The following is a 26,435-nucleotide window of genomic DNA, read 5'->3' on the forward strand; positions in this document are numbered from 1 at the left end:
CTTTGTATGCCATCAGTTAAAGGGTGTATTATTTCAGGGTCTAAAATCATCACATAACTCAGGATGCCTTTATTAGAGTCTTTGCAATGACCCAACCTCTACAATAATTAAGATTGTCATTTGTTGCATTCCTTACTTTAAAGATTTGTTCAACTTCTCTTGTGGTCTTTTGCCTTGTCAAAATGACCATGCCAATCCCTTCTATGCCTCCAGGTGTTCTCTCAGTAGGGATCCCCATTGCTAATGAGTAGCTGTTGCCTGTCATTGTCACATCATGCCAGTGGGACTAGTAGTTCTGTAGGTGGGGCTGTAGAGTCTTCAGTGGTCCCTTAACAGCCAGAAATTTCAAAATTTGCAGATGACGCAAAACTTGGAAAAATAGGGCAGGATTTTGCAGGGGTGCTCAATCGGCTCCACACCGTGATTTGACGTGGACAGGCCAATTAAGGCCCGCCCAGCGTGGAATGCAAGCGGCAGCACTCAGCACTGCCTATGCGGGCGGGGAGGGAGGAGGGAGAGTGGGCCTTTTGCGCATGCGCTCGAAAGATCGCTTCAATCTCCCTGAGCCAACTCCGTACCTCAGGGAGATGAAGCGCTGTGTAAAAAAAAAAAAGCAATCAAGAAAATAAAAATGTCAGAAAACATTTCCCCTCATGTGACTTTAATTTAAAAATAACATTTTTATTTAATCTTTATTTGCTTTAGGAAACCTCATCCCGTCTGTGGATGAGGTTTCCTAAAAAATGTGAAGGTCGCTTGGCCTTTTTGCCTGCCCGCCGACCGTTAGGTTGGATGGGCTGCATAAATTTGAATTTAATTAGTTTCTTAATGGCCTTAAAAGGCCTTTTAATAGTTGGCAGGCGCACAGCCGACCCTGGCACGCACCCGCTGAATGAAATATCCTGACGTTATCGTACGTCATTTTACACTTGGGGATGTTGGGTGTGTGCCTGCACGCCGAGCGTAATATTTTGCTCATAGTGAACTGTGAGTGATAGATCTTAAAAGAACATAGATGGGTTAGTGGAATGGGCGGACAAGTGGCAGATGAAATTTAATGCTGAGAAGTGTGAAGTGGTGCATTTTGATTGGAAGAAAGGGGCGAGGCAATATAATGTAAAGGGTACAATTCTAAAAGGGGCTGAAGGACAGAGAGACCTGGGGGTATATGTGCACAAATAGTTGAAGGTAGCAGGGCAAGTTGAGAAAGTGGTATAAAAGGCTTATAGGATCCTGGACTTTATAAATGGAGATATGGGACAGAATTTTCTGCTCATCAGGTGGGGTAGGCACCCGACCCAAATGAGCTTAAAATGACGTGTAATGACGTCAGGCAAGCATCCCGACATCATCGTGCACTCGCACGATATTTCAGTTGGCAGGCACGCGTGGGAATTGGCAGTGTGCCCGCCGACAATTAAAAGGCCTATTAAGGCCATTAACAATCTAGTTGAATAAAATTTTTCGCTGCTTCTCCAACCTTACGGTTGGCAGGCAGGCGAAAAGGCCAAGCGGCCTTTGCATTTTTTGCGAAATCTCATCCATGGACGGGATAAGGTTTCGATCCGTCATTAAAAAACAAATAAAAATTTTTCATACTCATTTCTAACATGTCATGTGACAGAGTCACATAAGGGTACATGTTTTTTAACATCTTAAAATGCTTTATTTTTAATTTTTTAAACCTTCATCTCCCTGAGGCAGGTCTGTGCCTCAGGGAGCTTTTCCTGTGCGCACCTGCATGCATGCGTGAACTTGCGCACTCGCCCTCCTCCCACCTCCCCCCCCCCCCCCCCCCCCACCTCCACACACAGGCAGTGCTGAGCGCTGCAGCGCGCATTTCACACTGGGTGGCCTTAATTGGCCCACGAGCGTGAAATCGCTGTCCAGCCCTGACTGCGGGTGGAGTTCGGCTTCCCAACCGCTCCCGCCTACCCCTCTCAAGCCCACCCGATGAGGTAAAAATTCTAGCCATGGAGTGCAAAAGCAAGGAGATTACAATGAGCCTTTATAAAACAGTAGTTCAGCCCTAACTGGAGTACCGTGTCCAATTCTGGGCACCACATTTTAGGAAGAATGTAAAGGCATTAGAGAGGGTGCAGAAAGGTTTTACAAGATTGATTCCAGGGATGAGGGACTTTGGTTATGTGGATAGGTTGGAGAAGCTGGGTTGTTCTCCTTAGAGAAGAGAAGGTTAAGAGGAGATTTGATAGAGGTGTTCAAAATCATGAAGAGTCTAGACAGAGTAGATAGAAATAAATTGTTCCCATTAGTGGAAGGGTCAAGAACCTGAGGATATTGATATAAGGTAAAGGCAAAAGAACCAATGGCGACATGAGGAAATCTGGAATGCACTGCCTGACAGTGTGGTGGAGGCAGCTTTAATCATGACTTTGGAAAGGGAATTGGATAAGCACCTGAAGAGAGAAAATTTGCATGGCTTTGGGGAGTGGGACTAGGTGAATTGCTGTTGCAGAGAGCCAGCACAGGCACAATTGGCTTCCTTCTGTGCTGTAGCCTATCTATGCTTCTGTGATTTAGAGAAATACTCATTTGTAACTGTTCAATTTCAGGTAATCACCTAAATCTTAATTAGCAGATATTTAAAAAAATTATAACTAGCATTACCTGTTCATATATTTTTTCTCCATACTTCCATTTGGCATCTGGAAAATTCAACTTCAGGCCTCTGTCCATGTTGCCATCCTCCATTAGGCCTCAGCTCCCACCTGCATTTATTTCTACCCTCTTGCTTCCTAGTCTTCTCCTGGTACCCAATTAAACCCCCTCTTCACTCAGCTGCTTTTCTTCACGTCCTTCTATCCTGTTTCTTCTTCTGACACATTCAGCTCCTTTCTGTTTTGCTCCTCTCTGCTGATGCTCAGTCAATTAATTCTCGCATTTGCTTACCATTTCAGGGCCCCAGTCCTTCCTGCCCATCCCTTGATTGGAATAATCCTTATCTTCTTAATAACTGATTTAAAAGTTAGAGATGGTAATATGTCTAATAATTAATACCATTTACAATTGTTCAAAAACATTCATCTTAAGACTACATACAGAGGAGCAAACACACGTCTGCATCTAGAAATTCCTGGGTACAGAACTTCCTGGGAATTATATGTGGTTGCCTGTTCATGGTAGCTGTCCTTGAGGGTAGCCTAAGTCCCCAATTAAATTCAAGTTTTGTAATTCTCTCTTTATACAAAAACAACAACTTCTATTTTTAATAACACCTTTAATGTAAGAAAATTCCCCAAGGTGCTTCACGGAAGCAACACAAATAAAATTTGACACCAAGCCACATAAAGGGGATATAGGGAAGATAACCAAAAGCTTAGTCAAGAGGTAGATTTTAAAGAGCGTCTTAAAAGAAAAGCATGATAGAGAGCCAGAAAGGCTTAGGGAGGGAATTCCAAAGCTTAGGGCCTTGGCAACTGAAAGTGTGGCTACCTATGGTGAAGCAATTAGAATTGAGGATGCTCAAGAGGCAAGAATTAGAGGAGCAGAGTAATCTCTGAGGGTTGTGGGGCTGGAGGCGATTACGGAAATAGGGAAGGGTGAGTACATGGAGGGATTTGAAAACAGGGATGAGAATTTTAAAAACAAGACCTTGCTTAACTGACAGCTAGTGTAGGTCAGCAGGCACAGGGGTAGTGGTTGAATGGGACTTGGCCCAAGATAAGACACGGGCAGCGGAGTTTTGGATAATCTTAAGTTTACAAAAGCTAGAATGTGGGAAGCCAGCCAGGAGTACATTGGAATAGTCCAGTGTAGAGGGAACAAAGAAAGGAATGAGGGTTTCAGCAGCAGATGAGTTAAGAGAGCAGTATTGGGCAATTTTACAGAGATGGAAATAGCAGGTCTTAGTGTTGGCATGGATCCGTTTTGTAAACAAACATATGTTGTCCAATTCTTGCTGAGTTTTAATGGTGTTAGGCAGTTTATCAGATTGCTGAACATGCACAACCACAGCAGTCTCATCCGATCAATATCCTGGTCTATTGTCATCTCTGTATCTTTGTTTCTCCAAAACTATAGCTTTTGTCCTAGAATCTCATTGTGATCTGCCAGCGTACAGGCCAAACCAATTTCAGTGTACTCATGCGGCTTAACTGTAACTGCTACATCAGCTGTTCTGTTTTTTTTAAAATCCATGTTAAAACAATGTAAATAATATCTGTATCCTTTCACTGTTTGGACTTAACTCCCTTCACTGCTCCAATGATTTTGGGGTCCCCCCCCTCTCTCTTCTGTTTAGCCATGTTCCATTGGAGTGGCTGAGTTTGAAAGGGATGTATTAAATAACATGTGGCTAAGTAAATGGAACCACTGCTATCTCGTCTCAAGATTTCTACCTGACTGAATGGGATCCAGCTATTGTAGTTAATAGTGTGTGGCGAACTCAGTTGACTCAAAACAAATTCATTTAATCACAAGGAGTGCAGTAAACTGAATCCAACAACTGACCTCTACCTCGCGGAGGCTGAGCGTCAACTCGCAGACACTTCCTCCTACCTCTCCCTGGACCATGACCCCACCACTGAACATCAAGCCATTGTTTCCAGGACTGTCACTGACCTCATCTCCTCTGGAGATCTTCCTCCCACAGCTTCCAACCTGATAGTCGCCCAACCTCGGACGGCCTGCTTCTATCTCCTACCCAAAATCCACAAACAGAACTGTCCCGGCATACCGATCGTGTCAGCCTGTTCCTGCCCCACGGAACTCATTTCTCGTTATCTTGACTCCCTTCTCTCTCCCCTTGTCCAGTCCCTTCCCACCTACATCCGTGATTCCTCTGACATCTTATGTCACATCAACAATTTCCAGTTCCCTGGCCCCAACCGCTTCCTCTTCACTATGGACGTCCAATCCCTCTACACCTCCATCCCCCACCAGGATGGTCTGAGGGCCCTTAGCTTCTTCCTTGAACAGAGGCCCGAACAATCCCCATCCACCACTACTCTCCTCCGTCTGGCTGAACTTGTTCTCACACTGAACAATTTCTCCTTTAACTCCTCTCACTTCCTCCAAATAAAAGGTGTGGCTATGGGTACCCGCATGGGCCCCAGCTATGCCTGTCTCTTTATGGGGTATGTGGAACATTCCTTGTTCCAGTCCTACTCCGGCCCCCTCCCACAGCTCTTTCTCCGGTACATCGATGATTACTTTGGTGCTGCTTCATGCTCTCGTCGGGACCTCAGAAAAATTTATTAATTTTGCTTCCAATCTCCACCCTTCCATCATTTTCACATGGTCCATCTCTGACACTTCCCTTCCCTTCCTTGACCTCTCTGTCTCAATTTCTGGTGATAGACTGTCCACCAATATCCATTACAAGCCTACCGACTCCCACAGCTACCTCGACTACAGCTCCTCACACCCCGCTTCCTGTAAGGACTCCATCCCATTCTCTCAGTTCCTTCGCATCCGTCGCATCTGTTCTGATGATGCTACCTTCAAAAACAGTTCCTCTGACATGTCCTCCTTCTTCCTTAACCGAGGTTTTCCACCCACGGTCGTTGACAGGGCCCTGAACCTTGTCCGGCCCATCTCCTGCGCATCCGCCCTCACGCCTTCTCCTCCCTCCCAGAAACATGATAGGGTCCCCCTTGTCCTCACTTATCACCCCACCAGCCTCCGCATTCAAAGGATCATCCTCCGCCATTTCCGGCAACTCCAGCATGATGCCACCACCAAATACATCTTCCCTTCACCCCGCCTGGCGGCATTCCGTAGGGATCGTTCCCTCCAGGACACCCTGGTCCACTCCTCCATCACCCACTACTCCTCAACCCCCACCTATGGCACCTCCCCATGCCCACGCAGAAGATGCAACACCTGCCCCTTCACTTCCTCTCTCCTCACTGTCCAAGGGCCCAAACACTCCTTTCAAGTGAAGCAGCATTTCGCTTGCATTTCCCCTAACTTAGTCTACTGCATTCATTGCTCCCAATGCGGTCTCCTCTACATTGGAGAGACCAAACGTAAACTGGGCGACCGCTTTGCAGAACACCTGCGGTCTGTCCGCAAGAAAGACCCAAACCTCCCTGTCACTTGCCATTTTAACGCTCCACCCTGCTCTCTTGCCCACATGTCTGTCCTTGGCTTGCTGCATTGTTCCAGTGAAGCCCAACGCAAACTGGAGGAACAGCACCTCATCTTCCAACTAGGCACTTTACAGCCTTCCGGACTGAATATTGAATTCAACAACTTTAGATCTTGAACTCCCTCGTCCATCCCCACCCCCTTTCCGTTTCTTCCCCCTCCCTTTTGTTTTTTCCAATAATTTATATAGATTTTTCTTTTCCCACCTATTTCCATTATTTTTAAATCTATACCTTTAATGCCCTGTTAGTCTTTCCACCCCACCCCCACTAGAGCTGTACCTTGAGTGTCCTGCCACTCATTCTTAATTAGCACCTTCTCTTAGATAATATCACCACCTTCAACACCTCTTTGTTCCTTTGTCCGTGACATCTTTTGATTATCTGCTCCTATCACTGCTTGCTTGTCCCTACAACCACCCCCCCACCCCCAACTTCTCTCCCTCCCCCCCCCCAACCTTAAACCAGCTTATATTTCACCCCTCTCCTAATTTTACTCAGTTCTGTTGAAGGGTCACGAGGACTCGAAACGTCAACTCTTTTCTTCTCCGCCGATGCTGCCAGACCTGCTGAGTTTTTCCGGGTAATTCTCTTTTTGTTTTGGATTTTCAGCATCTGCAGTAGTTTTTTGTTTTTATAAATTAATGACATTGTTTTGAGGGAGTCAGTGGAATTCCCCAGAGCCACAATGAGCAAACTGAATCAGGTGAAACAGTCAACCAATTATATTATGGATCCATAAATTGATGGAATCCATTGAACTAATTAACATGAGTGGGGTCAATCAAATATGGTTCAGTGACTGGAATTCAAATATTTTCCTGTCCTGTCCAGCTCACTGCAGTTACTGACTACTCCCAGTAAGCTCCCTTAATACTCATTACCTCACCGTACTCCCTTCCCTCTCTACTGCTCATTATGTGTCCTTACTGAAATTATCATCCTACCCAAATCACCAAGTCCTAACTCTGGCAACTACACTCTACTCTTCCAAAACTGAGCCCTGGCTCCCTGAGGTTTCAAGCTGCAGAACTGGCCACCACCTTCACAAAAGCTTCTCAAAAGCTGCCACAACCAATCTCAAAAGCAACTGAGCGTAAAACAGCTCTTAAGTAGCGAATTTGCTTTTCTACAGTGCCTTATCATCTAGCCGCAGGATCTCCCAAAGCACTTAACAGGCAATCTAGCATTTTGGAATAATAGTCACAGATGTAATGTAGGAAACATGGCAGTCAATTTGTGCACAGACACCAAATGAGATAAGTGATTTGTAAAAGAAAATAAATATTTTTGACACCAGCCTGCATTTATACTGCACCTTTAACTTAGTAAAATGTTCCAAGGTGCTTTACAGGAATGCTATCAAACAAAATGTGACACCGAGCCACTTAAGGCAATATTAGGGCAGATGACCAAAAGCTTGGTCAAAGAGGTAGATTTTAAGGACCATCTTAAAGAAGGAAAATAAGGTAGAGAGCTGTAGGAAGGGAATTCCAAGGCTTGGGGCCTAGGCAACTGAAGCACGGCCACCCAGGGCCAGGGAGAGAAATCGATGGCCCTGGTGCTTCTCTTGTTTCTGGGACCTTTATTTCCCCCTCCCTTTAACCCTCCCCCTCACATCCTTCAGGTACCCAGAATTGGTAACCATAGTCACAGTGGGTTCAAACTGGTTTATATAGGGTTAGCAAAACTTCTTGGCTTTTGTACCCTATGCCTCTATTTATAAAGCCCATCAAAAGCTCAGGTTTCAGTATGATACACTTTTACAACCAGTAAAGTAGTTAATAAAAAGTACCATTAAAAAGTTTCAAGCAGCAGAGCTAACTAATAAAATCTTTTTTACCTTTTCGCTTAATAAACAGAGCTAGAGAGACAGACTAGGCCCCAAGTCTTGGTCACCACGGAAGTGGGAGGGGACCAGGGCCGAGCTGGGTTAATTAACTAACATTGACTTTGCATTCGCCTTTGGGGGCACATACTCCCTGCTGGGCTCGGTGGGATTCATACCAAAGGAGGTTACCTATCAGCCTGCGTTTTCTTCCTCTTCCGGCCCAGTGTGTGGGTAGATTCACAAATTCTCCCTCCAGAATCATTCGTGGGCTGGCTGCTCCCTCTGCGGTGACAGAGGATGACGTTGAGGGGCTCAGAGGCAAAGGGGACTCGGAGGGAGTGGACAGCCTCTGAAATTCCTGAGTGGATGACTCAGGGATATCCAGCTGCTGCTCCCTTCAAGCGCCCAAGGGCCCTAGCCTGACTCGTTGAGGGAAAGGAGCACCTGGAGGGACATCAAGGTGCCCTGCTTCCCTCGTGTTGCCACTGCAGGAATTCACCCATGGCTCCTGCGATGGAGTGCAGATCTGCACGCATCTCCTCGTTCTCCTGGACCAGGGTCTCCATGGCAACCACAGCACGACATGACACCTCCATATTCGCACATGTGGGCACCACTTCATCAGAGGACAGGTGGACGCACTCCTCTGACTCGCAAGGGCTTCCAACAGCTCTGCGTGATGTTTCCACGCTTTCTGCTGACTCTCCAGGATGAGTTGGAAGGCCTAACCCAGAGGTTCGTCATCTGACTTGGACCTCACAGATGCCTTTTCCCCAGCAATCCACCAAATGCCAGGGAGCTTGGCTGAATCTGCCTCCTCCAGCTGCGGATGTGCGTCCGCCCTGTGACCACCAGATTGTGAACCCAAGCCTGCTCTAGATCTAAGTCCCACCGAGGTGTGTGTTTCTGCGCTGGTGGAGGGTGCGTGTAAGCGCTGTGACGGGTCTTCCAGGCTGCTTATTTCCAGCTCTTCAATGGAACAGGTGTCCTATTGGCTGGAGGTGAGGACCTGGATGGAGCTGAGGGTTTGGCTGGCTGAGGGTGTCGGTCACTTGGCAGAGCTCCCTGTGAACCAAAGTAGAGATAATTAGTGCATGTCAGCAAAGTCAAAAGCAGGAGAGAAAACACTCTGCATTGAGAGAGGGATGATGTGTGCAGGATCCTCATGTGGGTTTTCGCCACCGACCCCGCTGTTGCTGCAGGCACAGCCCACGTCTTCACTAGTCAGCACAATGGCATGCTCCTCAAAGTGAGTGAGAGGCCTAATGTTGGCCACTCCACCCCAGTCTGGGACCTCTCCCAGCTCCAGGGGATATAAGCCTGATGGAGATTTGAGCATGCGTGTAAGAGTTAGTGGTGTTGTCCCTTGAGATGTGAGATCCCTGTGGATGTGTGATGGGTTTGTTAATGCATGTGCTGAGAGTGATGAGGTGGTTGGCTTACCCTGGTGGAACGGATGAAAGCATTCATCCTCTTCCTGCACTGGATGGACGACCTTGTCTGTGTTCCAGTGACGCTGCCTGTCGCTACCACAGCCTCCCAGGCCGGATCGGTGTCTCTCCTGTGGTCAGAGTGGGGCTAGAGGACATCGTGGTGGCCTTCCACTGCGTCCAGCAGGCACCCTAGAGAGGCGTCACTAAATTTGGGGGCTGCCGCCTTCTTTGTTTTCGGGGCCTGGAGCAGTCCTGGTCTATGGACATGAATTAGGCTGTGCTCTGGTGCGCTTTAAATATGGCGCCCGGAACGAGGAAGCGCTGAGGTCACGGCGTGGCCGGAAAATCTGAGCCCGCCCGCCAGCGATTGGGAGTGTTTCCTGTGAATGCATAATTAATGAGGCAGGAGGGGAACAATATGGCATGAAAATCTGCCCTTGCGGCCAGCAGATAAAATGTCTTTTTTCACGCCTGCTACCACACTTAGGGCAGAATCATCCCAGATTTGCACTATGTTTCTATATCAAGTGAAAATCAGCACCACTCCATACCCACTCCTTTATTTTATTTCCAAACCCTGATAATGCTCTAGGTGCAGTAATGGGAAGGCTCAAATACAGTCAGTTAATGTACACACAGCAGGAACATCCTCCTTAATGTGTGAAAACACATCTACAACTAATGTTGAGGGTAATAAACCTTCACCTAAGAAAACCGACCGGGAGATACAAGGAGACAGATAAAAGCCCAGGTCACTTAGGGAAGAAAACCTGAGAAAATCATCTCAGACCTATCCTAGGTGATCAACCATTGAGCAGGAGATCGTTCTGGCCCCTGCTGATTCCCCCCAGCCACTATCTTTTATAAGAGGTGACCTCTATTGCTGCCATTTACAGGGCCAGCTCTCGCCTAAAGCAATTCAGCAAATCAGCATCCACTACACAAGCCCACAGCCTGTTTGAGATTCATCATTCTCTGGGAAAAGAACCACCTCCTGATGTCTTGCCTCAATCTGGCCTTGCACAATTTAAAATTGTGATTGAAAAGCAAAATACTGCGGATGCTGGAAATCTAAAATAAAAACAGAAAATACTGGAAAAACCTGGAGGTTTGGCAGCATCTGTGTAGAGAGAAACAGAGTTAGCATTTCAGGTACATAACCTTTTATCAGAATGTTTCCAGTACTTTCTGTTTTTATTTATATTAAAATTGTTAGCCCTGCTTCTCCTTCACATGTGAAATTGGAACACTCTGAACTGGAATATAATCTATCCCATTCATCATCTCATAAACCTTGTTCAGATCACCCTTAGGTGTACACTTTAAAGTGTAGAGTCCCAGCTCTTTTATTCTATCCTGATAACTGAGTTAAAGGGTTAATGTGAACTCTCTGCATTTTCTATTTAGGGGAATATCTTATTAGCGGCTGAGACTGAATTTGACCAACAGCACTGGCTAGAAATGCTGCAGGAATCAGGAAAAGTGTAAGTATCATTGGAAGCTGAATGACACACCGCACAGACTGCAAAAGCTGGCAGCCAGTTAAACTTAAACAAATGAACTAATTTTCACAGAGGAAAAGGAGGCACAGTGGGTCTTTTGGCCAGGATTGTAAATGCAGCAATCTTTGCATCTAAAGTTGCTGACAATAGCCAGCTCCTTTGGGGGTGGAGCAGGGGGGAGGGGTGGGGTGGGCACACATGGTCACAGTGGTCTCATTCACAATGCTGATGGGCTAGTGCTTCTTGCTGTCAGCATCAGTGTAGCAGTAGCAAGGTGAAAGAGAAGAAATGACACTAAGAGTTTAGCATTTCTATAGCACCTTCCACAACTCAGACCTGTCAAAAAGTGCTTTACAGCCACTGAAATACCTTTTGAGGTGTAGTCACTGCAATGCAGGAATTGTGACAGTCAGCTTACACACATCAAGATCCCATACAAATCAATTTCATAATGACCAGATAATCCATTCTTTGTAATATTGTTTGAGCAATAAGTATTGACCGGGATGCCAGATAGAGCTTCCCTGCTATTCTTCAAATAGTGCCATTGGATCTGAGACATCTCAGCCACCTGAGAGAGTCTGAAAGATGGCACCTGACAATGCAACACCCCCTCAGTCCTGCAACATAAGTGTCAACCTGGATTTTGTGCTCAAGTCTTTGGAGCACAATCTGAATCCATAACCTTCTGTCGCTACCCGCTGCACCACAGCATTCAGAAACAAGGGCCCTGATATATGGTAGGGAGCAGGAGTGGATCACAGATTGTGACAGTGTGGAGAGGTTGTGATCTGTTTGAGGTAGTGCTTGAGGGGCTGCGGGAGCATCCCTGCTCCTCTTGGGCCATGCTTTAAAAGGCAAATATCCTCCACGGCCAGCTTCTTCTGTTTCCATTTTGCTGGTGGGCTTTCCCAGCCCTGGGAAACCCAACTGGTAACTGTTACCTTTAAATCAGGCTGCCATGCCAGCAGCACTGTGTTAATGAAGTGCCCTGGCCCTCCAAGATGGAATAGACCCCTCCCAAATCACTGCTGTGAAAACAGTAGCAGGTGTGGATACAGCAGGTAGGAAGACCTCCTCAGGCCTATCATATCAATGCCAAAGTGTTTATGATTTTGTCATACAGATAGCCATAGCCAATCTTCCCTCATATCCTTGCCCTCCCCAATATGGCACCAGTTATCCTGTGGTCTCCAGGCACAGCTGCACAACTTACTGCTAATCATGCCTCAGCCATGAGCAGTCAGCCCGTGAACGCTCAAAACTGGACTGATCCTGTTTGAACCATCTTCAACCTTGAGCTGCCCCTCTCATTGTCCTGGAATGGGTTTAAATTCAGGTACCAAAGCTGAGTGGCCAGTGGCCAGTTTCCAGCCTGGTGTGCCATCCAGGTGAGCAGACCTCCTGTGGCATTACTCACCGTGAGTTAGAAGACACAGTGGCCAAGAAATTAGATCCTCTGCGTAAAATTAGCATGTGCTCTGTACACAGCTGGAGTGTGCTGGCCATTATATGGGCTGGGGCTGCTCCAGTTCAGGGGTGATCCATGTTCTAGGCCATTATTTGAGAATGGCGGGAGCTGTGTACCTTGTACAGCATTTTAATCCACTGCTATGGTGCATGTTTGAGCTGACCTATATCTTTAAATCCACAAAATTTTGTTTTGGGTTAAGAAAGCAGTCACTGCACTCCAGCAGAGTTCAGTTGCTATTGCTGAGAGAAATGTGCTCGAAAGTTTCCAAACACGCATCATTAAATCACCTTTTCATTTTTTTTCTCTAATATGTTTGACTCTTTCAAAGTGTGTGACAGACGCTATGAAGCATTGTTAGATATAAGCAAGCCTGAGTGTTGTCACACTGATCTTGCTTTCCTCTTCTCTCCACAGAACCTGGCAGAACGCCCAGCTAGGGGAAGCGATGATTGGAAGCCTTGAAGCACAAGGCCTGCAGCTTGCGAAGGAGAAGCAGGAATATTTAGGTCAGCCATGAATTAGAGGCCAGGATTGATTCAGATCTGACAGGCCACGTGGCTCAGGAGGTTGAGTCAGCTGAAAAATCGCCAGTGCTGAAAAAATGTGTTCACTGGTGTGGAGTTGATGTCAGTTGTGCTTGCCACCTGCTCCTAATTGCTAAATATAATTGGGTAACATGCAGTATGATTCCCTGTGGGCACAGAGTAAATTGGAAAGCACACAGCTTGCTGTCTCATGATCACAGCACACAAGCCTGAGCTCGGAGCTGCTTTGCTTAAGTCTCCTGACACCCGCCTGCTTCAAATTGGCTGCTCACCTCAGTGCATTTTTGGGGAATTTAATTAAATTGCCCTCTTAGTTCAACCTTGGGGTCCATTAAACCCACCATTCCCTAGCTACCCTCCAATCAGGCCAAGGAAATAAAGATTAATCTCCAGAACATTGCTCAGGAGAAAAAATGTGTTTTTAAAAGGATATATTTGAGCCCTTCTGCTAATTGGCAAAATAATGAAGGTGGCAAATAATTGTGTCACTGAGAGTCGAGAATCATTCAAAAACAATACTGAAGATTCAGTTTGCTTTCCCATTGGTTGGGAAGGTGTGATAGAACAAGGATGGAGGTGTTGAGCGACCATGGGGAGAGTGTGTGGGTGGGGCAGGGAGGTCATGTGATGACACCTTGAGGAATACATCCAATCAGAGTTGGCAACCCTGTTCCGGCAGCTGAGCAGGCCTGGCTCCAGCTGGCAGCTTCCACCACCATCACTTTTCCCTTCCACCTTAACACACAAGAAACATTTTAAGCCAATCCTCCTGTTGAATGGTATGCTACACTCTTGTGTGGAAACTAAGAGGGCATCAGATTTGGAATCTCTACCAAGAAGGGAGACATTTTCAGAAGAAATTTGTCTTTTCGGCGCTGGAAACTGGGTTTCCAGTTAAGAGTGGCGTGATCTTAGGCCATTAGACATAGGAACATAAGTAGGCCATTCGGCCCATCGAGTCTGCTCCGCCATTCAATGAAATCATGGCTTATCTGATATTCCTCAACTCCACTTTCCTGCCTTTTCCTCATAACCTTTGATTCCCTTACTGATTAAAAATCTGTCTATCTCAGCCTTGAGTATACTTAACGAACCAGCCTCTACAGCCCTCTGCAGTAAAGAATTCCACAGATTGACTACCCTCTGAGAGAAGAAATTCCTCCTCATTTCTGTTTTAAATGGGTGCCCCCTTACTCTGAGATTATGCCCTCTGGTCCTAGACTCTCCCACAAGGGGAAACAACCTTCCAGCATCTACCCTGTCAAGCCCCCTAAGAATCTTAAATGTTTCAATAAGGTCGCCTCCCATTCTTCTAAACTCTAACGAATACAGGCCCAAACTACTCAATCTTTCTTCATAAGAAAATCCCTCCATCCCTGGGATCAACCTAGTGAACCATCTCTGGACTGCCTCCAATGCCTGTATATCTTTCCTTAGATAAGGGGACCAAAACTGTTCATAGTATTCTAGGTGTGGTCTAACTAGTGCCTTGTATACTTTTAGCAAGACTTCCATATTTTTATACTCCATTCCCTTTGAAATAAAGGCCAACATTCACAGTATCACAGAATTGTTACGGTGTAGAAGGAGGCCATTCGGCCCATCGTGTCTGCATCGGCTTTCTGAGCATTTTAATGTGGTGCCAATCTCCTGCATTTTCCCCGTAACCCTGCACATTGTTTCCATTTAGATAATCATCCAATGCCCCCTTGAATGCCTCAATTGAACATGCCTCCACCACACTTCCAGGCAGGGGATTACAAACCCTAAGTACTCGCTGTCTGAAAAAGTTTTTTCTCACCTCGCATTTGCTCCTTTTGCAAAACACTTTAAAACTGTGCCTTCTGGTTCTCGATCCATTTACGAGTGGGAACAGTTTCTCCCTATCTACTCTTGTCCAGGCTCCTCATTATTTTGAAAATTTCTATCAAGTCTCCTCTCAGCCTTCTCCTCTCCTAGGAAATCAGTCCGAACTTTTCCAATCTTTCCTCATAACTGAAGTGTCTCATCCCATAAACCTCTTCTGCATTCTCTCCAATGTGTTCACATCCTTCCTATAATGTGGCGTCCAGTACTGTACACAATACTGCAGCTGAGGTCTAACCAGTGTCTTATAAATTCATCATAACCTCCCTGCTCTTATACTCTATGCCCCTATTAATGAAGCCTAGAATACTGTATGTTTTAGAAACAGCTCTCTCTACTTATGCACAAATAAACCCAGGTCTCTCTGCTCCTGCACACCCTTTAGAATAGTAACCTTTATTTTATACTGTCTTTCCATGTTCTTTGTACCAAAGTGTGTCACCTCATACTTCTCCACATCGAACTTCATCTGCCACCTATCTGCCCACTCCACCAATGTGTCAATGTCCTTTTGAAGTTCTACACTGTCCTCCTCACAATTTACAATTCTCCCAAGTTTTGTGTCACCCGCAAACTTTGAAATTGTCCCCTGCACACCAAGATCTAGATCATTTATATATATCAGAAAGAGCAAGGGTCCTAATACCGACCCCTGGGGAACTCCACCACAAACCTCCATTTGCCTTCCCTATTACCTGCTGAACTTGTATGGTAGCTTTTTGTGATTCATGCACGAGGACCCCCAAATCCCTCTATGCTGCAGCTTTCTGCAGTCTTTCTCCATGTAATTAATATTCAGCTCCTCTATTCTTCCTGCCAAAGTTTATAATCTCACATTTTCTCACGTTATATTCCATGTGCCAAGTTTTTGCCCACTCACTTAACCTGTCTATATCCCTCTGCAGACTCTGTGTCATCCTCACCACTTGCCTTCCCACTTATTTTTGTGTCATCTGCAAACTTGGCGGTAGTACATTCACTTCCCTCATCCAAGTCATTAATGTACATTGTAAATAATTGTGGCCTCAGCACTGATCCCTGTGGTACTCCATTAGTTACAGGTTGCCATCCTGAAAATGCCCTTTATCGAAACTCTCTGTCTTCTATTAGTTAGCCAATCCTCTATCCATGCTAATATACTACCCCCAACACCATGGGCTCTTATCTTATTAAGGAGCATTATGTGCAGTACCCTATCAAACGTCTTTTGAAAATCCAAATATATTACATCTACTTTATCTATTTTGCTTGTAATCTCCTTAAAGAATTCTAAAAAAAATTGTCAGGCATGATTTCCCCTTCATGAAGCCATGCTGACTCTGCTTGATTATATTATGTATTTCTAAATGCTCCACTATTACATCCTTTATAATAGACTCTAACACTTTCCCAATGACCGATGGCAGTGTAAGGGCAAACTATCACGTTCCTACGTTATAGATAACCCTTTGCATGTGACTGCCATCTAGCTTGACCACACAGAATGCCCTCTTTATGTTATTTAATTTATTCCCAGGACATGGGCATCCCTGGCAAGGTTGACATTTGTTGCTGTCCCTTGTACAAGTGAGTTGCTTGCTATGCCAATTCAGCAAGCAGTTAAAAATCAGTCACATTGCTGTGGGTCTGGAGTCTCCTGTAGGCCAAACTGGATAAAGATGGCAGATTTTTTACATTCATTTATGGGATGTGAGCGTTGCTGTCAGGGCCAGCATTTATCGCCCGTCCCTAATTGCCCTTGAGAAGGTGGTGGTGAGCTGCCTATGGGAGCAACTGTAGTCCATGTGGTGTAGGCACACCCACAGTGCTGTTAGGAAGGGAATTTGACCCAGCACCAGTGAAAGAACGGCGATATAGTTCCAAGTCAGGATGATGTGTGACTTGGAAACTTGGAGGTGGTGATGTTCCCATGCATCTAGTGCCTTTGTCGTTCTAGTTGGTAGAGATTGGGGGTTTGGAAGGTGCTGGAAGGAGCCTTGGTGAATTGCTGCCGAGCATGTTGTAGATGGTACAACATTGCTGCTACTGTACGTTGGTGGTGGAGGGCATGAATGTTTAAGGTGGTGGATGGAGTGTGAATTGAGCAGGCTGCTTTGTCCTGGATCGTGTCAAGCTTTCTTGTGTGTTGTTGGAGCTGCACTCATCCAGGCAAGTGTCGAGTATTCCTTCACTTGTGCCTTGTAGATGGTGGATAGGCTTTGGAGAGTCAGGAGGTGAGTCACTCGCTGCTGAGTTCCCATCTTTTAATCTGCTCATGTAGCCACAGTATTTATTTAGCTGGTTCATTTAAGTTACTGGTCAATGATAATCCCCAGGATGTTGATGGTGGAGGATTCCATGATGGTAATACAGTTGAATATCAAGTGAAGGTGGTTAGATTCTCTCTTGTTCAAGATAGCCATTGCCTGGTACTTAAACGGCAAGTAACATTTATGCCACATATCAGTCCAAGCCTGAACATTGTTCAGGTTTTGCTGCATGCAGGCACGGACTGCTTCAGTGTCTGAAGAGATGCAAATTGTACTGAACACTGCAATAATAGAGATATTAGGCCACAGAGGAGGCCATGCCACCCATTGAGTCCATGCCAGGTCACTGTAGATCAATCCAGTCAGTCTCATTCCCCTCCTCTATCCCCAAAGCCCTGCAATTTTTTTCGCTAAAGCACCCATCCAATTTACTTCTGAAAAAAAACGGGCAGTAATTGGCTGGATTAGTTTTGTCCTGTTGGTTTTGTAGACAGAACATACTCGGGAAATTTTCCACATTGTCCGGTTGATTCCTGTGTTGTAACTGTTGGAACAGCTTGACTAGCGCATGGTTAGTTCTAGAGCACAAGTCTTCAGTATTACAGCCCAGATATTGTCAGGGCCCATAGCCATTGCAGTGTCCAGTGCCTTCAGCCATTTCTTGATATCACATGGAGTGAATCAAACTGGCTGAAGACTGTCTTCTGTGATCCTGGGGACCCAGGAAGAGGCCAAGATGGATCATCCACTCAGCACTTCTGGCTGAAGATGGTTGCAAAGGCCTTGTCTTTTGCACTGATGTGCTGGGCTCCCCCATCATTGAAAATGAGGGTGTTTGTGGAACCTCCTCCTCCTTTTAGTTGTTTAATTATCCACCGCCATTCACAACTGGATATGGAAGGTCTGCAGAGCTTTTATCTGATCTGTTGGTTGTGGGATCACCCTTAGCTCTATCTATCACATGGCGCTTCTGCTTAGCATGCATGTAGTCCTGTGTTGTAGCTTCACCAGATTGACACCTCATTTTTAGAAATGCCTGGTGCTGCTCATAGCATGCTCTCTTAATTGAACCAGGTTGATCCCCTGGCTTGATGGTACTGGTAGAGTGGGGGTATGCCAGGCCATGAAGTTACAGATTGTGGTTGTATACAATGGCCCACAGTGCCTCATAGATGCCCAGTTTTCAGTTGATAGATTTATGCTGAATCTATTCCATTTAGTGGGGTGGTAGTGCCAAACCAATCAATGGAGGGTATCCTCAGTGAGAAGATGAAACTTTATCTCTATAAGGACCGGATGATGGTCATTCCTATAAATACTGTCATGGGCAGATGCATCTGAGACAAAAGCAAAAGACTGCGGATGCTGGAAATATGAAATAAAAACAGAAAATGCTGGAAAAACATAGCAGGTATGACAGCAGCTGTGGAGAGAGAAACAGAGTTAACGTTTCGAATCTGTGAAACTCTTCTTCAGGGCTATAGAGAAGTAGAAATGTGATGGAATTTATACTGTTTAAGGGGGTGGAGCAGGTAAAGCTGGATAGAAGGTCAGCGATAGGTGGGGGCTAAGGAGCGATTGACATGTCATAGACACAAGACGAAGGGAGTGTTAATGGTAGTGGTGAAGACTAAAGAAGGTGCTGATAGTGGTGTAAAGGTAAGAAAGCAGCATCTGAGACAGATATATTGGTAAAGACAAGGTCGAGTTGGTATATTCCTCTTGTTGGTGTTCTCACTACCTGCTTCTGGCCCAGTTGGACAGGTATGTCATTCAAGACTCAGCCAGCTCAGACAGTAGTGGTGCTACCAAGTCATTCTTGGTGATTGACATTGAAAGTCCTCCACCCAGAGTACACTCTGTGTCTCTGTTACCCTCAGTGCTTCTTTGAAGTGGTGTTCAACATAGAATCTAGAAATTTACAGCATGGAAGGAGATAATCTGACCAACTGGGCTGAATTTTCAGGATGACGGGAGCCCCCACTATCCAAACAGTCGGTGGGGAACACACATCCCCGCCAACTCCAGCAGCCCCGATGCCATATTAAGTCCCACCTTGGAGAGCTGCCAGCCAATCAGTTTAGCTGGTAGCTTTCCAGTCCCTCCAGACTAAACTGGACTAGCCTCCAGTCCCTCTGGAATTGTACTCGAATGCACTGTAACCTCATAGCCTGGCATAACCCCCACTGTACCATTATCATCAAGCCAGGGGATCAACCCTGGTTCAATGAAGAGTGCAGGAGGGCATGCCAGGAGCAGCACCAGGTATACCTAAAAATGAGGTGTCAACCTGGTGAAGCTATAACACAGGACCACTTACATGCCAAACAGCATAAGCAGCAAGTGAAAGATAGAACTAAGCAATCTCACAACCAAAGGATCAGATCTAAGCTCTGTAGTCCTGCCACATCCAGTCGTGAATGTTGGTGGACGATTAAACAACTCACTGGAGGAAGACACTCCACAAGTATCCCATCCTCAATGATGGAGGGGCTTAGCACATCAGTGCAAAAGATAAGGCTGAGACATTTGCTACAATCTTCAGCCAGAACTGCCAAGTGGATGATCCATCTCAGCCGCCTCCAGAGGTCCCCAGTATCACAGATGCCAGTCTTCAGCGAATTCGATTCATTCCACATATCAAGAAATGACTGAAGGCACTGGATGCTGCAAAGTCTTTGGGCCCTGACAATATTCCGGCAATAGTACTGAAGACTTGTGCTCCGGAACTTGCCGCGTCGCTAGCCAAGCTGTTCCAGAACAGCTACAACACTGGCATCTACCCGGCTATGTGGAAAATTGCCCAGGTATGTCCTGTACACAAAAAGCAGGACAAATTCAACCTTGCTAATTACTGCCCCATCGGTCTACTCTCAACCATCAGTAAAGTAATGGAAGGGGTCATCAACAGCGCTATCAAGCGGCACTTGTTTAGTAATATCCTGCTTACTGACACCCAGTTTGGGTTCTGTCAGGGCCACTCGCTCCTGACCTCATTACAGCCTTGGTTCAAACATCGCCAAAAGAGCTGAACCCCCGAGGTGAGGTGAGAGTGACTGCCCTTGACATCAAGGCAGCATTTGACCAAGTGTGGTATCAAGGAGCCCTAGCAAAACTGGAGTCGATGGGAATCAGGGGGAAAACTCTCCGTTGGTTAGAGTCATACCTAGCACAAAGGAAGGTGGTTGTGGCTGTTGGAGGTTACTCATCTCAGCTCCAGGACTTCACTGCAGGAGTTCCTCAGAGTAGTGTCCTCGGCCCAACCATCTTCAGCTGCTTCATCAATGACCTTCCTTCTAAAGTAAGGTCAGAAGTGGGAATATTCGCTGATGATTACACAATGTTCAGCACCATTTGCGACTCCTCAGATACTGAAGCAGCCCATGTCCAAATGCAGCAAGACCTGGACAATATTCAGGCATGAGCTGACAAGTGGCAAATAACGTTCGCACAACACAAGTGTCAGGCAATGACCATCTCCAACAAGAGAGAATCCAACCATCGCCCCTTGATGTTCAATGGCATTACCATCACTAAATCCCCCACTATCAACATCCTGGGGGGGGGTTACCATTGACCAGAAACTGAGCTGGACTAGCCATATAAATACTGTGGGTACAAGAGCAGGTCAGAGACTAGGAATCGTGTGACGAGTAACTCACCTCCTGACTCCCCAAAGCCTGTCCACCATCTACAAGGCACAAGTCAAGAGTGTGATGGAATACGCCCCACTTGCCTGGATGAGTGCAGCTCCCACAACACTCAAGAAGCTTGACACCATCCAGGGCAAAGCAGCCCACTTGACTGGCACCACATCCACAAACATTCACTCCCTCCACCACTGACGCACAGTAGCAGCAGTGTGTACCATCTACGAGATGCACTGGAGGAATTCAGCAAGGCTCCTTCGATAGCACCTTCCAAGCCCACGACCGCTACCATCTAGAAGGACAAGGGCAGCAGATAGATAGAAACACCACCACCTGGAAGTTCCCCTGCAAGTCACTCACCATCATGACTTGGAAATATATCGCTGTTACTTCACTGTGGCTGGGTCAAAATCCTGGAACTCCCTTCCTAACAGCACTGTGGGTGTACTTACACCATATGGACTGCAGCGGTTCAGGAAAGAAGCTCACCATCACCTTCTCATGGGCAACTAGGGATGGGCAATAAATGCTGGCCCAGCCAGCTAAGCCCAAATCCCATGAATGAATAAAGAAAAGGCACAGCGCTGCAGTGGCCAGAAGAGGCACTGCAGGGAGCTGCCTGACACTAAGTCCCAGGAACCCGAGGACAGCTAAGTGGCAGAGGTCCCAGGACGGGTAGGATAGGGAAGGCCTGCGGGTCGAGAAGGGAGCAATGGGGATGTCGGGAGTTAGGCGCAGGGTGGGGAGGGGGTAGGAGGTCCATAGGTCACCAGGCCTTCAGGAGGGTGCTCCCTGTCAGAAGGGGGGGTTTTGATGTAGGCACCCCCACCACCTCCCACTTCCCACCTGTGATCGAACTTACTTTACTTCGCGTTTCCCCCCTTGAGCTAACATCTGCCCGCCAGCCTAAAAATTGAGCCTTGGTGGGAAAAAACCCTTAAGTGTCCATTAAACAACATTTAAGGTCTTTAATCAGTGCAGAGGTGGGCATCCCATCCAAGTCCCTGCCCGTCCCAGTGTAAAATCGCTACTGGGTCAGGGCGGGTGGGATTCCGGAGGAAATGTTGTCCGTGCAATTTCACGCTCCCCCGTCTCAGAGCCTGCTGGTCTGGGTGGGGAAGCGTAAAATTCTGGCTATTGAGTCTGTGCCAGCCGACAAGTAGCAACCCAACTTAATCCCACTTTTCCAGCTCATAGTTCAAACTTTGTAGTTTACGGCACTTCAAATGCACTAAGTACTTTTTAAATGTTCTGAGGATCTTTGCCTCTACCACCCTTTCAGACAGTGAGTTCCAGATCCCCACCACCCTCTTGGTGAAAAGAATTTCCCCTCAATCAGCTGAGGGCGGGTGCTAGGTGGTATTCAGCAGGAGGTTTCCTTGCTCATGTTTGACCTGATGCCATGAGATTTCATGGGATCCGGAGTCAATGTTGAGGGCTCCCAGGGCCACTTCCTTTGGACTATATACCATCATGCCATCCGCCACCTCTGATGGGTCTATCCTACTGGTGGGACAAGACATAACCAGGGAAGATTTTCTTCTCCGCCGATGCTGTCAGACCTGCTGAGTTTTTCCAGGTAATTCTGTTTTTGTTTTGGATTTCCAGCATCCGCAGTAGTTTTTTGTTTTTATCAAGATGATGGAGGAGTCTGGATCAACCGCTACCTTTCCCAAAGGACATTAGTGAACCAGTTCAGTTTTGACAACAATCCTACAGCTACATGATCACTTTAATTTTTGTTCCCCTGATATTTTAAACTGAATTCAAACCCTAGTCAGCCATGGTGGGATTTGAACAGGACAGCGAGTCTATTAACATGACCACTGTACTGTATCCTGGATATTAAAGTTTGTCATTTGAAGGGAAAATGGAAATGTGGATTTTTTGAGTTTGGTCATGTAACCTCTGGTCATGCGGTGTTAGGGGGCGGGAAGGGGTGTTGGTGGTGGACCTGAGATTTACCTTGTAACTCTTTGTTAATGGGACTCTGCAGCAATTACCTAGTAGGTTGTATCTTAATGGAACACAGCAGCAGTTAATTAATGTGGATGTGATTTTTCAGACAAATTAATGGAGGAGACAGAAGAACTTTGCCTGCAGCGAGAACAGAAAGAGGTGAGTGGAGCCAATGGACGGGAGCTGTGCAAAATGCCCCTGCAACCAGCAGCTCATTTACTATCCTTTTGGCAATGTCAATATTCTCTCTCCCTCTTACTCTCTTTCTCTTTCTTTCTTTCTCCTCTTTTGAGTTAAGTTTTCAGACACTGTGACCATTGTCTATTTTCTGTTGATTCAGTTTTTGGGGAAAGGGGTGAAGGTTCTGGAATTGTATATTTTGTCAAATAGGTATTTGTAAAATCTTTAGTGGGTTAAGAACTAGTTGTAAGTGCTGAGAGGTTGGCATGGTTAGTGCTCTATCCATTGTGTGGCAGCAGCATGCGGTTTAGGCTGGTGATCTGAAGTTATGTGACTTTTAATTCAATTACAGGAACTGGAACGACTAAATCAAGTCCTTGAGGTGGAGAAAAACAAGATTGAGGAAATGGTCCAGGACTTGAAGTCTGAGCAGGAACAGATAAAGAGGTAAAGGGTTTGGAGGGTGAGGGGATAGACTGGCATCAACCAATCAGCTCTGTGACTCATGTCACCATCTCTGGTTGGACATATTCCTGAAGGTGTCATCACTAGACTGCCTGCCTAGAACTGTCCCTCCCACACTCACATCATTGGTCACCTGACATGTCCATCCTCACGGTGGCTTGCCTTCCCAGCCCAGTCAGAAAGTGAATAGACTCTTCATTACCCAATTGGGCAATTATTGACTCTCAGTCAAACGGCTTTTTATCCTCTCTCTAATATCTTTATAGGTGATAAACAAAAGTGTTCATAGAAAATCTTTAAAAAGCACAGTTTTTTTTATTGCCCCTATGAACTTTCCCCTGGCTGTGTCCTGGAGATTGATCTTTAATTCCTGAAGACTCTAGGGCAACCCTGTTTGTGATCACTGACTGCTTCCAGCCACTGAAATCTTCACTGTACACTCCAGTAGATCTTACCAACCCTCCAGGTTGTTGTGAGTCTCTATAAAGATTAGTCTCTGGGACACTGCCATGAGCAATGCAGGGTGAGAAAAACAAAGGGACATAAAAAAAATGGTGTGTTCCTTTCATTCTTTTTTAACACTTTTAAAAATTAATCAGTGCTTGTTGGTCAGTGTTGGAACTTGACCTGATCAGGCTCCATTTGGGCCTGTTGTTGCAGGCTTCAGATTTATAAGGCTTCCCAGCAAAGGGATCCCACCTCTCCTATGTCCCCAAGGCCAGAAATGCAGTGGGAGTTGGTGGGAGGGACCTTTGTGGTGAGAGGTGGAAACACAACCATTCAGACCAATCATCTTTAAAGCAACTCTGGTGGCCCCTATCCCAAAGTCGTACCAGGTCCCATTCATCCATCGCCCCTCTTGTCGCTGACTTACATTGGCTCCTAGTTCGATAACTCTTTTACTTTAACATTTTCATCAATGTTTTCAAACACCTCCCTCTCTCTGTAGCCTCCTCTAACTCTGAGATTTCTGTGTTCCTCTAACTCAGGGCTCTTATGAATCCTCCTAACTCCTTTTGCCCTATCACTGGGGCCCATGCCCTCAGTTGTCTGAGCCCCAAGCTCTGGAATTCCCTCCCTAAACTTCTTGGCCTCTCTCTCTTTTAAGACTCTTCTAAAAACCAACCTCTTTGCTCACCTGTTATATCTCTTTCTTTGGCTTGGTGTCAATATTTGCCTCATAGCACTCCTGTGAAGTGCTTTCGAAAGATTTTTATTCAGCACTGTGGGTGTTTAACAACACATGGACTGCAGCGGTTTGACAAAGCAGCTCACCGCTACCTCCTCAAGGGCAATTAGGGATGGGCAATAAATGCTGGCTGAGTCAGCGACACCCACATTCCATGAACAAATAAAAATATATATTAAAGGCTTTATATAAATGCAAATTGTTCTTATTAAGTCAATGGCTGATGGCTAATGTCCTGAGTCAATAGCTAATATTTATTCATCAGATTAATCCATTATTATATAATAAGGTATCTTAGCCACCATTCCCCTAATACCAATATCTGATCATTCATTCATTCGTTTGCTCTTTGTGAGATCTTGCTGTACACAATTTGGTTGTCAACTTTTTCCATATTACAAAAGTGATTGCATTGAGGGAGGAGGGAAATCATCCATTAATTTATCAAACACTTTGGGGCATACAAAGGATGAGATTGTGTTAAGGTGCTATATAAATGCAGATTTATTTCTGTTTCTTTTCTTGGGTTTGCTGACAAGCCAAGGTTTTGTTGATTTTCTGAATTGTGTTCTTGGTTTTAGGGAACTGGAGATGACTGTAAGCTCACTAATGGCAGTGGAAGAGGAAAAGAAAGATCTGCACCAACTATCGGAATCCCTGCAAAATAACTTAGAGGTGAGGTTTTGAACTGGGCATGAGTGAAGGGTGGAGTAAAGATGGTGAGGGGTGCCATATGATGTCCTATCATTATGTGTGTTGGTGCTTAGATATACCGTGAGTTCCTGCTCTTGACTCCTGCTTAAGGAGTGTATCTGAGATCATTCGCTGCATAATGTCTGCCATGACTCAGTGGTAGCACTCTCACCCCTCACTTGGAAAGTTGTGGATTCAAATCCCACTCCAAATATGAACACAAAGGCCCAGACCTTCCGGTTTCTGGATTGTTGGGGATCGGACGTATGGCCCAAGATGCATGTCGGTACCCCACAGAAATCCTGACGTGCTGATCTCAGTTTGAACTTCTGACTGGCAATTCCACTGCTCCCTGGGACCCTCCACGAAAGCCTCCAAGTCTGAGTTAGAGTCAGAGATTCTGGGCAATTCTGACTTACTTCCCTGAATAGTTACCCAGGAAATATTAGACAGAAAAATCCTAGTTTAACTCCTGGTTAACTATATAACTGACCCCCTCCTCAATCACTCACACTTTTCCCACTGACCCCCCTGACCAATGCCTTCCGACCCAACCCAACTACCCCTCCTGACAATGCTAACCTCCAACCACCTGACTACCCCGACTTCCCCACAACCCCCCCCACCCCCCCGCCCTCCCACCAACCACAACATGACCTGCCTAGCCCTGACCCAACTACTCCTGATCAGACCAGACTACACCCTGGCCCACCTACCCACTCACCCATCTAGCAACCTCCCCACCTGCCACTTTACCCATCTGCCACCTCACCCACCCTACCACTCACCCATTCACATTGGACCTTTAAATTTACCATATGGCAACTAGTGCTGTAAGAAGGGGAGTGTCTTCTGCGCTGATTCCCTTTGCAGGTCTCTGTGTGGATTCCTGCACTGAGCAGGTTCTTCGGGATGCTGCATCAGAAGTCGGACCCTTGAAATGTAACCAGGTAAGTGCACGGTTTTCTGACTGATCAGCATTGGACCCAGTGGTTCTCTTGCTGTTTAGAAGATTTGGGCCAAGATCTGTGCTGATAAATGCAGTGAAGGGAGCAGCAAATTTCAAGTTAAAATATAGGGATGGGCAATAAATGCTGGCCTAGCCAGCGATGCCCACATCCCATAAATGAATTTTTAAAAAATTATGTACAGTTTCATTACTGTATCCCATGGCTAGATGACAAAAGACTAAAATTCATCCAGTTTGCCCTCTGCAATTCTGGTAAGCCACATGATACAATGATGTTGACCAATCATTATAATTAATTTGTATCAATCAACAACAGACC

At 46.0% G+C, this 26,435-nt stretch overlaps 1 protein-coding gene across 3 annotated transcripts in view; it reads left to right on the top strand.

The window, feature by feature from the left end:
* plekhd1 (pleckstrin homology domain containing, family D (with coiled-coil domains) member 1) overlaps positions 1 to 26,435 on the top strand; it is a 100,922-nt gene that overhangs the window by 35,720 nt on the left and 38,767 nt on the right. For all 3 annotated transcript variants that reach the window (XM_078562985.1, XM_078562986.1, XM_078562988.1), the window contains 5 exons: positions 10,782 to 10,858; positions 12,765 to 12,856; positions 22,726 to 22,778; positions 23,152 to 23,246; positions 25,035 to 25,128. In XM_078562985.1, coding sequence (XP_078419111.1) covers positions 10,782 to 10,858; positions 12,765 to 12,856; positions 22,726 to 22,778; positions 23,152 to 23,246; positions 25,035 to 25,128 — 411 coding nt within the window. The remainder of the gene's footprint in view (positions 1 to 10,781; positions 10,859 to 12,764; positions 12,857 to 22,725; positions 22,779 to 23,151; positions 23,247 to 25,034; positions 25,129 to 26,435) is intronic.

This window comes from Cetorhinus maximus, chromosome 18 (genome assembly GCF_964194155.1).
Source record: "Cetorhinus maximus chromosome 18, sCetMax3.hap1.1, whole genome shotgun sequence".
NCBI lineage: Eukaryota > Metazoa > Chordata > Chondrichthyes > Lamniformes > Cetorhinidae > Cetorhinus > Cetorhinus maximus.